At 58.5% G+C, this 14,258-nt stretch overlaps 2 protein-coding genes across 6 annotated transcripts; one reads left to right on the plus strand and one right to left on the minus strand.

Moving 5' to 3' along the window:
- Positions 1-76: 76 nt before the first annotated feature.
- PAQR4 (progestin and adipoQ receptor family member 4) lies at positions 77-2,351 on the plus strand. Of its 4 annotated transcripts, XM_023728354.1 has the most exons (4): positions 77-242; positions 1,544-1,765; positions 1,918-2,087; positions 2,289-2,351. In XM_023728354.1, exons 1-4 carry the CDS (start codon positions 77-79, stop codon positions 2,349-2,351), a joined length of 621 nt encoding a protein of 206 aa, XP_023584122.1. The 4 variants fall into 4 exon arrangements, with proteins under 4 accessions (XP_023584122.1, XP_004373242.1, XP_023584121.1 ...); XM_004373185.1 differs by having other exon boundaries at positions 1,918-2,351; XM_023728353.1 differs by having other exon boundaries at positions 77-241; positions 1,660-1,765; positions 1,918-2,351.
- A 974-nt stretch (positions 2,352-3,325) lies between these two features.
- PKMYT1 (protein kinase, membrane associated tyrosine/threonine 1) lies at positions 3,326-7,592 on the minus strand. 2 transcript variants are annotated; one of them, XM_012554658.1, is made up of 7 exons: positions 7,231-7,592; positions 5,914-6,407; positions 4,985-5,091; positions 4,666-4,838; positions 4,431-4,588; positions 3,543-3,629; positions 3,326-3,437 (listed from the first exon to the last, which is right to left on the minus strand). In XM_012554658.1, the coding sequence occupies exons 1-7, from the start codon at positions 7,579-7,581 to the stop codon at positions 3,326-3,328; spliced, it is 1,482 nt and encodes a 493-aa protein (XP_012410112.1). In that variant the 5' UTR covers positions 7,582-7,592. The 2 variants fall into 2 exon arrangements, with proteins under 2 accessions (XP_012410112.1, XP_004373243.1); XM_004373186.1 differs by having other exon boundaries at positions 3,326-3,444; positions 3,538-3,629.
- Between the last annotated feature and the right edge of the window lie 6,666 nt (positions 7,593-14,258).

Here is a 14,258-nt window from a genome sequence, read left to right on the forward strand (position 1 = left end):
CCTGCGGTGCCCGGCATGAGTGTCCCGGAGCCGCGGCGCCGCTGAGCCGGAAGCCCGCTAGTGGGGCCCGCGGGCCATGGCGTTCCTGGCCGGGCCGCGCCTGCTGGACTGGGCCAGCTCGCCGCCGCACCTGCAGTTCAACAAGTTCGTGCTGACGGGCTACCGGCCGGCCAGCAGCGGCTCGGGCTGCCTGCGCAGCCTCTTCTACCTGCACAACGAGCTGGGTAACATCTACACGCACGGTGAGCCCGCGCCGCCCGGCCCTGGCGCGACCAGGAGCCGCGGTGACAAAGCTGCCATTGTCCCGGGCGGCGGTGCCCGGTCCCGCTTCTCCGAGGGGGCCCCGGGTCAGGCGAGGGGAGTAGAATGGGGCCCGCGCCCGCGTAATCCCTCTCAGCCCTGGGCAAGGAACCTGGTGTAGGGCCCTCACTAATCGCAGCGCCCTGGGCGTCCTGGGCACCCTCCCCCGCTAGCACCTGTCCCAGGGATGAGTGTTAATGCGGCAAGGAGGGGCCCTGGAAGGGAAGCCTGGCCTGGCCCGGCCACTCCCCGCGTGGCCGCCCTGCCGCCCCCGCCCCAGAAGCCGCGGGGCTCCGCCTGGTGGCGGCACCTTCCTCCCCCGGCAGGCGCCCGGCCCCTCCTCCGCGGCGGTCCGGCTCTGCTGACACAGCCCTGCCCGTCCTTGAGCTGCCCCAGCCGGGAGAGGGACACTGAGCGGCGGCCGGCCTGGCCAGACTGGGGGGCTGCGGACCCACCAGACCTCACCTGGAGTGCAGCCCAAGGCTGCAGGGCCTCGTTTGACCCCTGGCAGGGCAGTGCCAAAGTGCCCGACTGGGAGGGGCCTGGGCTGGGGAGAAGCTCAGTGCAGGATTCTGCCCCCATAGCCAGGGCGGATGGGCTCCCAGAAAGCATGTGTGGGGAGACAGGACAGGTTTGCTTCAGCCTCTTTTCCCCCTGGCTGGCCCTGCACTTGCCCCTTTCTGGAAGACAAAAAACCCCAAAGCCTCCGTTTTTCTGGACCCTTACTTAGGGGACAGGACACCGGGGTTGGGAGGAGCAAGCTAAGTGGCTAGGGTCTGGTATCACTGCCCACACATCCTACTCTGCTTCAGGTCAGGGCCTGCTTAAGGCTTCTGCCGACCCACCAGGCCAGGTTGGGGCCCCTGCTTGCAGAGGAGGCCCTGTGGCTGGGGGTGGTGAGAGGGGCTTGGGAGTTAGATTGCCTAGGCTGGTCCTGCTCCATCACTTGTTTGCTGGGTTCACCTTGGGCAGGTTACTCAGCCTCTGCAAGCCTCAGTTTCCCCATCTGCAAGGTGGGAATAATGGTCTCTAGTTCCCAGGACTGTTTGTGAGGAACTAAAGCCCCCGAATGCCTCCAACCCAAGGCCGGCCTCACCTCCGGGGCCTGGCGGGTGGTGAGCTAACAGCGTTATAATGGTCTGAAGACTCCTTGGGACAAGCCTGCCTCTCGTCCAGGGCTCGTCCCCAGTGCTTCCTGCAGACTCGGGACACTGTTAGACGGATCGCCGTCTCTCTCCCCCAGGGCTGGCCCTGCTGGCTTTCCTGGTGCTGCTGCCCATGACCGTGCCCTGGGGCCAGCTGGGTAAGGATGGGTGGCTCGGGGGCACGCACTGCGTGGCCTGCCTGGCACCCCCTGCGGGCTCTGTGCTCTATCACCTCTTCATGTGCCACCAGGGGGGCAGCCCCGTGTACACGCGGCTCCTTGCCCTGGATATGTGTGGGGTCTGCCTTGTCAACACCCTCGGTGAGCCAGCCGGAGGGTTGGTCGAGGGGTGGGGGTAATGGGCGGGGGATGGGGGCAACAGGGAGGGGAAGGCAGGGAGGCTCGCCTGAGTCCTGGGGTGGGCAGAGCAGGTGGGCCCCTGACTAACGCCCCACTCTCCCTCTTTTCTGCAGGGGCCCTGCCCATCATCCACTGCACCCTGGCCTGCAGGCCCTGGCTGCGCCCAGCCGCCCTGCTGGCCTACACCGTGCTGTCAGGGGTGGCCGGCTGGCGGGCCCTCACTGCCCCGTCCACCAGCGCCCGGCTCCGCGCCTTCGGCTGGCAGGCTGGTGCCCGTCTCCTAGTATTTGGAGCCCGGGGAGTGGGGCTGGGCTCTGGGGCCCCGAGCTCCCTGCCCTGTTACCTGCGCATGGATGCGCTGGCGCTGCTCGGGGGGCTGGTGAATGTGGCCCGCCTGCCTGAGCGCTGGGGGCCCGGCCGCTTCGACTACTGGGGCAACTCACACCAGATCATGCATCTGCTCAGCGTGGGCTCCATCTTGCAGCTGCACGCCGGCGTCGTGCCCGACCTGCTGTGGGCCGCCCGCCATGCCTGCCCGCCGGACTGAGCCACCCGTCACCGTGCTGGCCTGCCTGGCCCCTGAGGGCCAACACCACCACGCTTCCCTCCTGCTGGTCTGCGAGGGGCTGGCTCCCCGGATACCTCCAGCAAACGTGGGACTTCCACACCGGGAGCTGTCGTCTGTTCACACGTTCTTCACGTGCAGCAGCCTCCTCTTCCACCGTGCTCCGAGCACCAGCTCCCCTCCCTGCTGTCTTCTGCCAGGCACTGTCTACGTTGGCCAGAAACTTTGCCCTCTCCAGGCCTCAGTTTACCCTCTGGGACCTGTGGGGGTTGGGCCAGAGGGACTGGGAGGCGTGTCTTGCCGTGACAGTTGGAGTCCTGCCAGCTTGCTGCCCCCCTCACTCCCTCACCTCACCCCTCCACACGGACCCCCGTAGGTCCCCTGGCCCAGCCTCGCCCCCTTCCCTGCATGCTAGCCCTCCCAGCAGCCCACCTCTGCTCCACTCTGCTCAGAGCCTGCGGAGTTAGGGGCTGCAGGCAGCAGGACTGGCCCCTTTGTCCAAGGACCCAGTCAGCACCAACCCTTCTTGTACCGAGATGGCCAAGGGGCAGGAAGGCTGCTGCTGCTGTTCGCAGCAGTGGGCACAGAGACGCAGAGACTCGTGGCCCTGGGCCTGTGCCCGGGGGGCGGAGGACCCGCCTCCACCTGAGCCTCTCCTGCCTACCAGGAGATTTGCTCTGCTCCACACAGAAGCACAGCTCCCAGCTCTAGGCTGCTGGCCCGAGGCCTGGGGCCCCTGGGTGCCACAGCCAGGCTCTGCCTCAGGACCTGCCCCAGGGGACTTAAACTTTGAGTGACATCAATAAAAGGAGCAGGAAGCCCTGTGTTGCCACCTGAGCAAGCTGGGGCTCTCCCAAGACTCAAATAAGTTTTATTAGACATGCCAGGCAGAGGGGCGCCTGCTTTGGGAGGGGCAGGGATAAAAGGTTAAAAGCACTGAGTTGGGCCCCTGGGGCTCAGGTCGGGTCCAGTGAGTCCTCAAACAGGCTGAGGAGGTTCCGGGGCTCGAAGGAGGGCAAGGAGCCTCGAGGAGGCACTGAGTCAATGTCACTTAGGTCCAGGGGGTCCCTGGGGGGGGGAGGAGAAGAGAGAGGAGTGACACCCCAGAACTGAAGGCCAACCCTGCGTGCCTCCACCCAGGGCTCCGGCTCCCCAGGCCAACTCAGGGTGTACCTGCTCCTGGTGGCCGGGGAGCCACCGTGGGGGGTAGAGGTGCTCCCGGCAGTCCTGGCCAGGACGGCCTCCGCGGAGGGGGAGGGCCTGTGGGAGGACGAGACAAGCAGGGTGTTGGGGGGCAGGGGCTGCAGCTAGGGGCGCGGGCAGCGGGACCACCTCTGTTGTGGCTCCTGACCCCAGCTCCCGCGTGACACAGCAGCCAGTTGGGGACCTCAGACACGTGGTGTATTTTGAGAAGCAGCTTGACAGCTTTCAAAGCCCTTGACCCCGACTGGGCTTGATGGCCCCCTTACTCCCTTTCCAGGATGTCTGGGCTTCTGCTGAGCTGGCTTTGAAATGAAATTTTGGTCAGTGAAGCTTATCTGCTGCTTCGTGTCCACTCTAGGGTGTCCCCGGGGTGAGAGAGTGACCTTCATAAGGAAGGGGTGAATGACATTATTCCTCCTGAGAACTGTCCCCACCGAGTCCTACAGTGTCCTTTGCAGCTGTTTCTGAATTACAGCCTCTTGCTTCGTCACCAGGTATCCTGGGGACAGCAGGGACCCCTCCAGGGGCTGGGCTCCCCTGGTCCTGGGGGCTCTCCCCTGCCTTGTCCCTGGGCACTGGCAGCTCGTCTAGTGGGGTGGGGGCTGCACCACCTCCCACCCCCAGCAAGCGCCCTGACCCACATGTGCTTCCAGGGTGACAGCTCTGGGGGTGAAACTGCCCCAGGTATGACAGCTCCCTGGGTGTCAGCTCCCAGTGTGAAGCTGCCTGTCCTGCTGTCTGCTCCGCACAGCAGCTAAGCCACACGCTGAGCTTAGCATAAGAAGAGCCGCATTCACACTAAGGCAGGCCATACCCTTTGGCCTGGGCCCGCCTGCCCGCCCGCCTGAGCTCACCCACCCGAAGCTGTCGTCCTCCCAGTTGCTGGAGAAGCTGCTGTCCAGGAGAAAGCTGCAGGGCGGTGAGCCGGGTGGGGTGGCTGGCGGGCCCGGGGGCTGCAGCCAGCTGGCAGGGTGGGCCAGCCTGTGGCAGAGCCAGCAAAGCAGGGCCAGCAGGGCCTGCAGGAAGAGGGTGCAGGAGGCTTGGTGGACCCCGGGGCGGGGCGGGCGGCCTGTCCCCAGGCTTACCAGCTTACCTGCCACAGGGCCCACCCTCGGCTCAGGGCTTCGGCCGCCAGGTACCACAGGACGCTCCAGGGCCTCGGCTGCCTGAGCATGGGTAGGGACAGCAGGGCCTCGGCCGTGGCCCGCAGCGTGGGCTCTGGCTCCAGCATCATGGTGAGGACGGCATGCAGCTCAGGAGACAGGCCTGGGCGTGGGGCAGAGGGGTGGGCACATTGTGCGTCCGGAGCCCAGTGGTCCCGCCACACGGGCCCCCAAACCTGGGGCGCAGGAAGGGCGCCCACAGGAGCCACCCTCCCCAGTGCGGCACACCCCCTCCTGGCCCCCACTCACCCGCAGTGAACTCGGGGGGCAGGTAGCCCCGGCGCAGCTGCTGCCAGCCCTCCCCACCGTGAGGCAGCTCCACGTTGCAGGCCACTTCCAGGATGGTGAGGCCGAGGCTGCAGGGGCCAGGGACAGAGTGGGGCACGGTTGGCTTTGGAACACAGAGCGGGGGGTGGGGAAGGGGCCCTGAAGCCTCTGCCACGTGGAGCCACATCATCGAGCACGGCCCCTGTGCCCAGCACAGTCCCCTGCCCCGGGGGGAGGCCGCCAGGCTAGCCCACTGCGCAGGCCCCTGGGCTGCCATGGTTACTAGCGGTACTACTGGTGGTGCTGTTGAGTCTGTTTTCAACTCACAGCGACCCCATGTGACAGAGCAGACCTGCCCCGAAAGGTTTCCTGGGCTGCAGTCTTCACGGGAGATCGCCAGGTCTTTCTCCCCTAGAGCCGCTGGCTGGGTTTGAACTTCCAGCCTTTCAGTTAGCAGCCATGCCTTAACCATCCGCTACCAGGGCTCCTGTCACTGTTGCCGAGATAATCGGATGCGATTGTCAGAGGCTGTGCAGGGCGGCCGTGCAGAGTGTGGACCGCGGAGCCACATTCCTGCTGCCAGCCCCACCGGCCCACTTGTCCCTTAACCTGTGCCTGCCCCTTCCCTGAAAAGAGGTAACAGCGGCCCCTCCTGCCAAACTGTTGCAATGGGTCGTCTTTGTGAAGCGCTCCAGAGGTGTTGCCGCTTACAGGTCCCAGACCCAGGAGACCCCTCGACCCCTCGGGGCAGCCTTAGGTACAGGAATCCACAGCCTGGGCCTTCGGAGCCCCAGTGTCTTCAACTTAGCTGAGCTCGGACGGCGTTTCCCTTGGGGGGAGTCGCCCTCTCTGCTGACCACCGCCAGGAGGGCCTCGCAGCCTGCACCGCACCCCCACATCCCAGGCCTCACCTGAACACGTCTGCCGCTGTCCCATAGGAGCCCTGCAGCAGCTCGGGGGCCATGTAGCGGGGGTCCCCCTCTTGGACCTCACCGGCTCCAGCCGTGCCCAGCTCCACCAGCAGCCCAAAGTCACCCAGCTTGCAGCGGTCCCGAGGCCCCAGGAAGATGTTGGCGGGCTTGATGTCGAGGTGGACCAGGCCTCGGCTGTGCAGGTGGGCCAGGGCAAGCAGGGTGTCCCGCAGGTAGCCCCAGACCTGAGCCTCAGGCAGCCCGGCGCCCCGGGCCTCACAGTGTTGCTGCAGGCTGGGTCCGCACAGCTCCGTCTGCAGGTACAGCAGGCCGCCCTCCTCCCAGGCGCGCTCCAGCCGCACACAGCGTGGGTGCCGCCCCACCTTCTCGTGGCCGCCCACCTCGGCCAGCTTGCGGGCGCGGTCCTTGGGGCCCCGGAACGGCGACATGGAGCGCTTGACGGCATACAGCCGGCCGTCTTCCTTGGAGCGTACCTGGAAGGGAGGTGGCGCCCATAGGCGGGGTGCGGTCGGGGCGGGCCTCGGTGGTACAGAATCCGACAGATCCTAAGATTTCACCTGCGCCAGTTCAACTTGCTGGCAGCTATCCTAGAGAGACCCTAGCCCACTGCAAGAGGGCCTGTTTGAGGGGAACCCAGCGAGACCAGGGGGTGGACCTATGAGCTCTGGCAGGGAGAATCTCAGACGCTCTGTGAAGTGGGAAAAGCAGTACAGGCAGCGGGATCCTGTCATGCCTGTCTGTCTCTGTGTGCTCAACTAGATGTAGAGAGAAAGGTACGGAAGTGAGGACACCCATCTGAGAAGCGAGGCTCCTCTGGGAAGGAGGCTAATCAAAGCGCCTGTGTTGTGCGAACTTTTTAACAAGCACATTGTATTCCTGGGGTACTTGCGCAAGGAAAACCAACAGTTTAAAGGAAATACAAATGATTGGAAAATATGTTTTAAGGGAAAAAAAAGCAGGCAGGCAGGGTGTAGCCCCAGTGCCTGCCAGCCCAGGGGTGGGGCACCGTACTCAGCGGGGGTGGCTCTGGGGACCAGGAGCATGCGCCAAGAACCCCAGCATGGCTGGCTCCAGAATGGGGGAGGCATGCCAGGCTCTGGGCAAGGGGAGAGTGTGCACCAAGGGGGCACCCCAAGGGGTCTGCCCAGGGAGCTGTGAGACAGCAGCCAAATCAAGTGACCAGGGAGGCACCCGCTAGCCCAGAAGAGGAGGGTGGAGCAAGCTGTGGGTGCCCTGCCCAGGTCTCGGTCCCGTCCAGGCAGGGCGAGGGAGGCCCGGGACCGGCACCCCACTCACCTTGAATACCTCTCCGTAGGAGCCGTGGCCTAGGCGGCTGAGCCGCTGGAAACACTGCTGGAAGAAGGACTCAGGCTGGCTTGGGTCATAGCTGGGGCTCTGCAGAGTCTCTGAGGCCTTGCCCCGGAAGGACACTCTCCGGGGCTGGGGCTGGTGCCACCCTGGGGTCCGCGAGGGGAAGAGGCGGCTGACGGGGATGCTGCCCTTGGCAGGGGGCCGGGGCGGGAGGCTCCGACTAAGCCTCCCGGGCCTCTTGAGGGAGAAGCCAGGTTCTGCGTGGCGGAAGTAGGCAGGGACTGGGACTGGGGTGCCACTCAGGGGTGGCGGGGTGCCCTCCGTGGGCACAGGCATGGCCAGCGTGGGAGGCCCTGCAAGGGGCAGAGAGTGGAGGCTGAGCGCAGGACAGTATGCCTGCTAAACAGCACCTGGTCCTTGGGCCCAAGGAGGCTATGGAGGAGCGCTGCGTCCACGCCGTGCACAGGTTTGTCTTTAAACATCAAGGCCGAGGGGGCGGCAAGCACCTACCGGGAAAAGGCAGAGTACCAACATACATACACGTGCACATGGTGTGCTCTGTATTTTGAGTAGACAGTAGAAAGATAACATGAACACCACATGGTCTTTGTCCTTGAGGTCCCCATAGTCTCATACAGAAGTTAAAACCTTATTACAAACTGACTGTTTGACCTTGGTCAAATCACGTACGATAGAAGTATTAATTCAGGCCCACTATCCCTTATCTCCAATTCAAAAATAAAAAAGCTCTGAATTCCAAAAGTTTCTCTTTTTTTCAAGGTTATGGTGCCAAAACTCATTGTTGGAGTTCCACTTCCAGAATGGTGGGAAGGCTGGGCAGACCCTTGCCCCAGGGTGAAGCAGGTATAACTGGTAAAAATTGTTTAAAAAAAAAAAATTTAAGTCTCTAGAAATGGTCCTAAGGGTATATAGTAAAATCTCTCTAAGGACAGTGAGAAACTGTGGTACTTGAGCCATGACCTGCTTCCTCTCTCTCACCGCCCCCCCACCCCCAGCTCAGAGTGAGGGAAGCTCCACTCTGGGTGGGTGTGGCCAAGAAGACAAGCCTCAAACACTGACCTCAAAAGTTGCCCTAGCAAAAGAGCCCAAATTTAATTGGATCAGTCTGTGAAGCAATTCATACCCCAGGGTATTGTTGAAAATAGCACAATCAGCTGGTAATTAGTGGAGCCCAACATCTGCGTATGAACAGGCAAAGAAATAGTCAAGGAGAACCCTGCTAAATAAAAACCCTGTCATCCCAGGAGCCTACGCACATACCCAATATGGTGCCCTCTAAGGAGCAATGGCAGGGGCTTCACACTACAGGGCGACAGACTTCACTAAAATAGTCCAGTCAGTGACTAAAGAAATAAACAAGCAAACAACAATAACAAGCCCTGGAGGGAGGGAAGGCATCAGCATCTAGAGCTGCTACAAAATATTATCAAAAATGTCCAGTTTTCAACAACAACAAAAGTACGAGATATGCAAAGACACAAGAAAGGGTGACCCCCACACAAGAGGAATAGCAGGCAACATAAACTGCTTGTGAGAGGGACCAGATGTCAGATTTAGCAAAGACTTCAAGTAGCCATTATAACTATGTTCAAAGAACTAAAGGAAACCATGCTTAAAGAAGTAAAGTATGATGACAATGTCTCACCAAATAGGAATATCAATAAAGATAAATTATTAAAAAACAACCAAACAGAAATCGTGGAGTACAACTGAACTGAAGAATTCACTAGAGGGGCTCAACAGTAGATACGAATCGACAGAAGAAATAATCAGTGAGCTTGAAGCTAGATTGATAGAGATTATGCAATCCAAAGAACAGAAGGAAAAAAGAGTGAAGAAAAATGAACACAGCCTCAGAGAAATGTGGGACATCATTTTAAGCACAACAACATACATGTGATGGGAGTTCCAGAAGGAGAGCAGAGAGAGAAAGAAACAAAAAATATTCAAAGAAGTAGTGGCTGAAAACTTCCCAATTTTGATTTAAAAAAAAAAAAATTAAACTACACACCCAAGAGGAGTCCCTGGGTGGAGCAAATGGTTAAGCACCGGCCAACTAACTGAAAGGTTGGTGGCTCAAATCCACCTAGAGGCACCTCAAAAGTAAGGCCTGGTAATCTGCTTCCAAAAGGTCACAGCCTTGAAAACGCTATGAGGCAGTTCTACTCTGCACACGTGGGGTTGTCATGAGTTGGCATCGACTCAACAGCAACCAACAACAACGACACATCCAAGAAGCTTAACCAGCTCCGGGTGGGATAAACACAAAGAGATCCACACACAGACACATCAGAGCAAAAATCCGGAAAGCCAAAAACAAGGAGAAAATCTTGAAAGCCGCAAGAGAAAAATGGCTCATCACTTAAAAGGGACAGCCCTCCCAATAAGCTCAACAGCTGACTTCTCATCACAAACAATGGAGGCCAGAAGACAGTGAGATGACATATTCAAAGCAGTGGGGGAAAAAACTATCCAACAAATACTCTATATCTTTCAAAACATAAAGCCAGATAGAAATTTCCAGATAAACAAAACCCAGAAAATTCGTTGCTAGAAGACCCACCTGACAAGAAATGCTAAAGGAAGTTGTTCAGGCTGAAAGCACGTGACCCCTGACAGTAATCTGAGTCTGCATGAAAACGTAAGGAGCAGTGGCAAAGGTAATTATAAAAGACAGTATAAATGCATATTTCCACTCCTAACTGATTCAAAAAGCAATTGTACAAAACAATAGGTATATAACAGTATCTGGAGCACACATAGGCATGTAAGATATTTGCAAATAACAACACGGAAGAGGTGGACGGGAGCAGAGTGATACTAGACCAAGCCAATGACACCAGATGGCGATGCAAGTCCACAGAAGGGACGAAGAGAACCAGAAACGGTAAATGAGAAGCTAACACAACACGCCCTGCGCACAGGCTAGCTCTCCTTCTTTCTCTCAGCCTCTTTAAGACATTAAAAAAGACCTAAATAAACGGAAAGCATTCCATTTGCCTGGATCAGAAGACACGTAAAGAGCTAAGACGGCAACGCTTCCCAAACTGATCGACAGACTTGCAGAAATTGAAAAGATGATTCTAAGCTTCATAGGAAAACTCAAGGGAACTAGAATAGCCAAACTATCTTGAAAAAGAACAAAGTTGGAAGAGTCACACTTCCCAATGTCGAAACTTACTACAGAGCGACGGTAATCAGGACAGTGTGGTACTCGCATAAGGCTAGACAGATACAGCAATGGAAGAGAACTGAGAGTCCAGAAACCAACCCGCACATTTATGGTCAGTTTATTTTTCATCGAGGATGCCAAGTGCATTCAACGGGAAAAGAGTTTCAACAAACGGTGCTGGGACAACTGGCTCTCCACGTGCCAAACGCCCTCAGCAGCAGACTCTGACCTGATCTATTTTTCCCTCTTAGTGTGAATATTCATACGTTTCATGGCAGAACTATTCATGTGATTGGTTTCGGTGCTGTCCCAGAGCCACAGGGGTTGTTATGTATGTTATATATACCATATGATCTTCCTAATATCTGAGACAGTTTGAATTCCAAAACACATCTGGCCCCAGGGTTTTGTGGCCCTTCAGTACGGATTGCACTTCAACATAAAGGAAACACAAGTCTCACAACTGGACCACTAAGTAAGGAGAAAAGATTGAAGAACTCAAGGGTTTCATTTTACTTGGATCCACAATCAACGCCCACGGAAGCAGCAGTCAGGAAATCAAGTGACGTATTACATTGGGCAGATATGCTGCAAAAGTCCTCTTTCAAGGGTTAAAAGCAAAGATGTCACTTTGAGGACGAAGGTGTGCCTAACCCAACCCATGGTATTTTCAACAGCCTCATATGCTTGCGAAAGCTGAACAATGAATAAGGAAGACCAAAGAATCAATGCCTTTGAATTATGGTGTTGGTGAAGAATATTGAATATACCATGGACTGCTAGAAGAATGAACAAATCTGTCTTAGAAGTACAGCCAGAATGCTCCTTAGAAGAGAGGATGGTGAGACTTTGTCTCGCATACTTTGGACATGTTATCAGGAGGGACCAGTCCCTGCAGAAGGCCTGTTAAAGCAGAGGGTCAGCGAAAGAGAGGAAGACCCTCAAGGAGATGGACTGACACGGTGGCTGCAACGATGGGCTCAAGCATAGCGACGATTGTGAGGTTGCTGCAGGACCGGGCAGTGTTTCGTTCTGTTGTACACGGGGTCACTATGAGTTGGAACCGACTAGACGGCACCTAACAACAACAGTACCGATCTGATGGAGGGCTAAGTCCAATGTCTGGTACGAAGAGGGCTCAGTAAATACTGTTATTATTACAAACAAGGAGCCCTGGTGGCACAGTTAGGCGTTCAGCCACTAACCTAAAAGTTGGTAGTTAGAATCTACTCAGTGGCTCCATGAGAGAAAGACCTGGCCATCTGCTTCCATAAAGATTACAGCCAAGAAAACCCTATGGGGCAGTTCTACTCTGTCACATGGGGTCACTATGAGTTGGAATCAACTTCACAGGCATCCAGCAACATTACAGGCAGTCCCTGGGTTACAAACATCCAATCTATAGTTACAAATCAACTCCCATAAAGCCTATATGAAAAATGTGAGGTACATACAATGGTTTGTAATAACAAATGGGTGCTACTTTGTAATGCCCATCAAAACATTATTATTATTAATAATACTATATTATTATGTTAAAGATGTTTTAGTGTATCTGGAAGTGTTTCTTTAATGTTTTTTATGCATAGAAAGGTACACTACATACTACCAGAAACATTTGACTAACTGATGTTAGATACGAACCATACCGGTTTCAGCTTATGTACAAATTTGACTTCAAGACAGACTTAGGAGTGGAACTCGTTTGTAATCAGGGACTGCCTGCCTTACGAACATTGCTCCGAGTGTAGCTGAGAGTACACACACAGTACGGTGGGTTCATGGGGGGTGACTGTGTGCTTGGGGCAGAGAGAGCTGTCAGTGTTGCTAAAATGTATTTGAAACAAAAACAAGAGAAGAGAGAAGTCATCCTCCCATTATGAGAGGAGGCCACCATGTATCCAAGGATGCTATAGCCAGCAGGGGGCGAGTAAGTAGCTAAAACAGGAGGGAGCAGTCACCTGAAGCACGAGCTCCAGCCTGGCCTTGAGCAGCCAGGGAGGGATCCCCTGGGAGCCCCCGGGAAAGGCCCACCCTACACGCTCCGAGGAGCCTTTCTCCTGAGCTCTACCTCTGTTCACTGCAGGGAACCAGCCTCAGCGTTTCTCAAAGTGAGGAACAGAGCTGTCAGGATCCCCTAGGGCGCTAGTTAGAAATACAGCCTCCAGGGCCAGCCCGGACACCTCCGAGGACGCTGGGCACCTACATCTCAAACCAGCTCTAGGGCCACCTCAGTGTCACTTACGTTCTAGCACTGTGGCCTGGCCAAACCAGCCCTGGGGGAGGGGTGGGGGTGGTAGAAGGAGCAGGGGCTCCGGGGTGAATCCAGGGTGGCCCTCAGCCCAGGCCGGGTTAGGGTGACCTCTGCGGCTTCCAGGGGGCCTCACCCTCTCACTGGGCGGCACACATCTGTTGGCCACGTCTGCCGCGCTAGACTGTGAGTTCCTCCCGGGCAGGGTCACGGCTGAGTCACCTCCGTGGGCGTGGAAAAACCCTGGCGAACAGAGTCAGGAGAGGGGCTGTCACGGGGCAGGGGCGGTCACTGGTGGGGGAGGGGGAGAGAGAGACCTTGATAAAAGGTGGGCGGGGCTTTTCCCGGCGAAGGGAGGCTTAGAGGGGCAGTCGTTGGGGAAGGGGCCCCCAGATGAGAAGGGACGAGGAGGAGGCAGGGGAAGGACTTGGAGGAAGGGGCCATCCGGCGAGGGACTGGCCGGGGAGGGGCTAGCAGAAGGCCAGACTCAACGCGACAGGGCGGGGGGAGGGGGGCTGTTGGAGGAGGAGGACCGTCCCTGAGGGAAGGGGATGCAGGAGTAGTGGGGAGGCCAACCCGGGAGGAGCTGTCAGGGCCAGGGGCTGCCCGGAGGCGGGCCGGGGAGGGGTTGCCCACCCGAGAGCCCTCCGGGCCGGGTCTCCGCTCACCTGGGCGGGTGGGCGGGGCGCAGCTCGGCGCGGTCCCTGATTCCGGCTCGGGCGGAGGCCGCGGGAACCCTCGGGACGGCGAGGCGGGCCAGGGTCAGCCGTCGACCGCTCCAGACGCCCGGGCGGGAGGACCCTCCGGAGGGGGAACGGCCCGTGAACGCGCGCGGAGCCAGCTCGCGCCAAAAATTCCAAACCGGCCTCGAGGCCCCGCCCAGGAACTCATCTTGCCCCGCCCCCTTCCCTACTCAGCCTATCGGAGGTGCTTAACCTGCTGGGGCTCCGGCCCCTCACGTCCCGGCGTGCGCGGCGCCGAATCCGTCCCCCGCGGCTACCCGCGCCGCGCGCTCCCAATGCGCAGGCGTAAAGCGTCCAGGGCGCTGGCCCGGGGCGGGGCGGCCTCGCGGCGAGCAGAGGCGCATCGCTGAGTCCCATCCGACGTTTGGGCGCTCCCGCCCGGCTCCTGGGTGGCCACTGATCCCTGGCCCCGCTCCCCACGCCCGCGGCCCTCCCTGGGCTGGCTCAGTTTTTGCTCTGTGAAAGGGCGGTCACCGCAATGCGCCCCGGAGGCGTGGTCCCAGGGGGCGGTCACTCGAGGCAGGGCAGGAAGTCCTTGCGACCTCCAGGGTCCCGGCGGCGTGGAGTGCCCTGAGCTCACTGACTCCCTCATTCGTTCAAACTCGCAATGGGCAAGTCCCCCAACCCCCGGAGTTCGCGGCTTCAGGAGCCAGAAAAGCCGCCTCGTCCAGGAAGCCCTCGAGATTGCCAGGCAGAAGATTCTTTTCTCCCTCAGCCGGCCGTCGCCTGACCGCAGACTCCCTGTCTCCAGGCCTCAGCCACCTCAGAGGCAGCCTTTCCCAATCTCTGGGATTGAGATTTGAGCTCAGCTCAAACGCCCCTCAGC

The sequence above is a fragment of the Trichechus manatus genome, unplaced genomic scaffold (genome assembly GCF_000243295.1).
Source record: "Trichechus manatus latirostris isolate Lorelei unplaced genomic scaffold, TriManLat1.0 scaffold00024, whole genome shotgun sequence".
NCBI classification, from domain to species: Eukaryota; Metazoa; Chordata; class Mammalia; order Sirenia; family Trichechidae; genus Trichechus; species Trichechus manatus.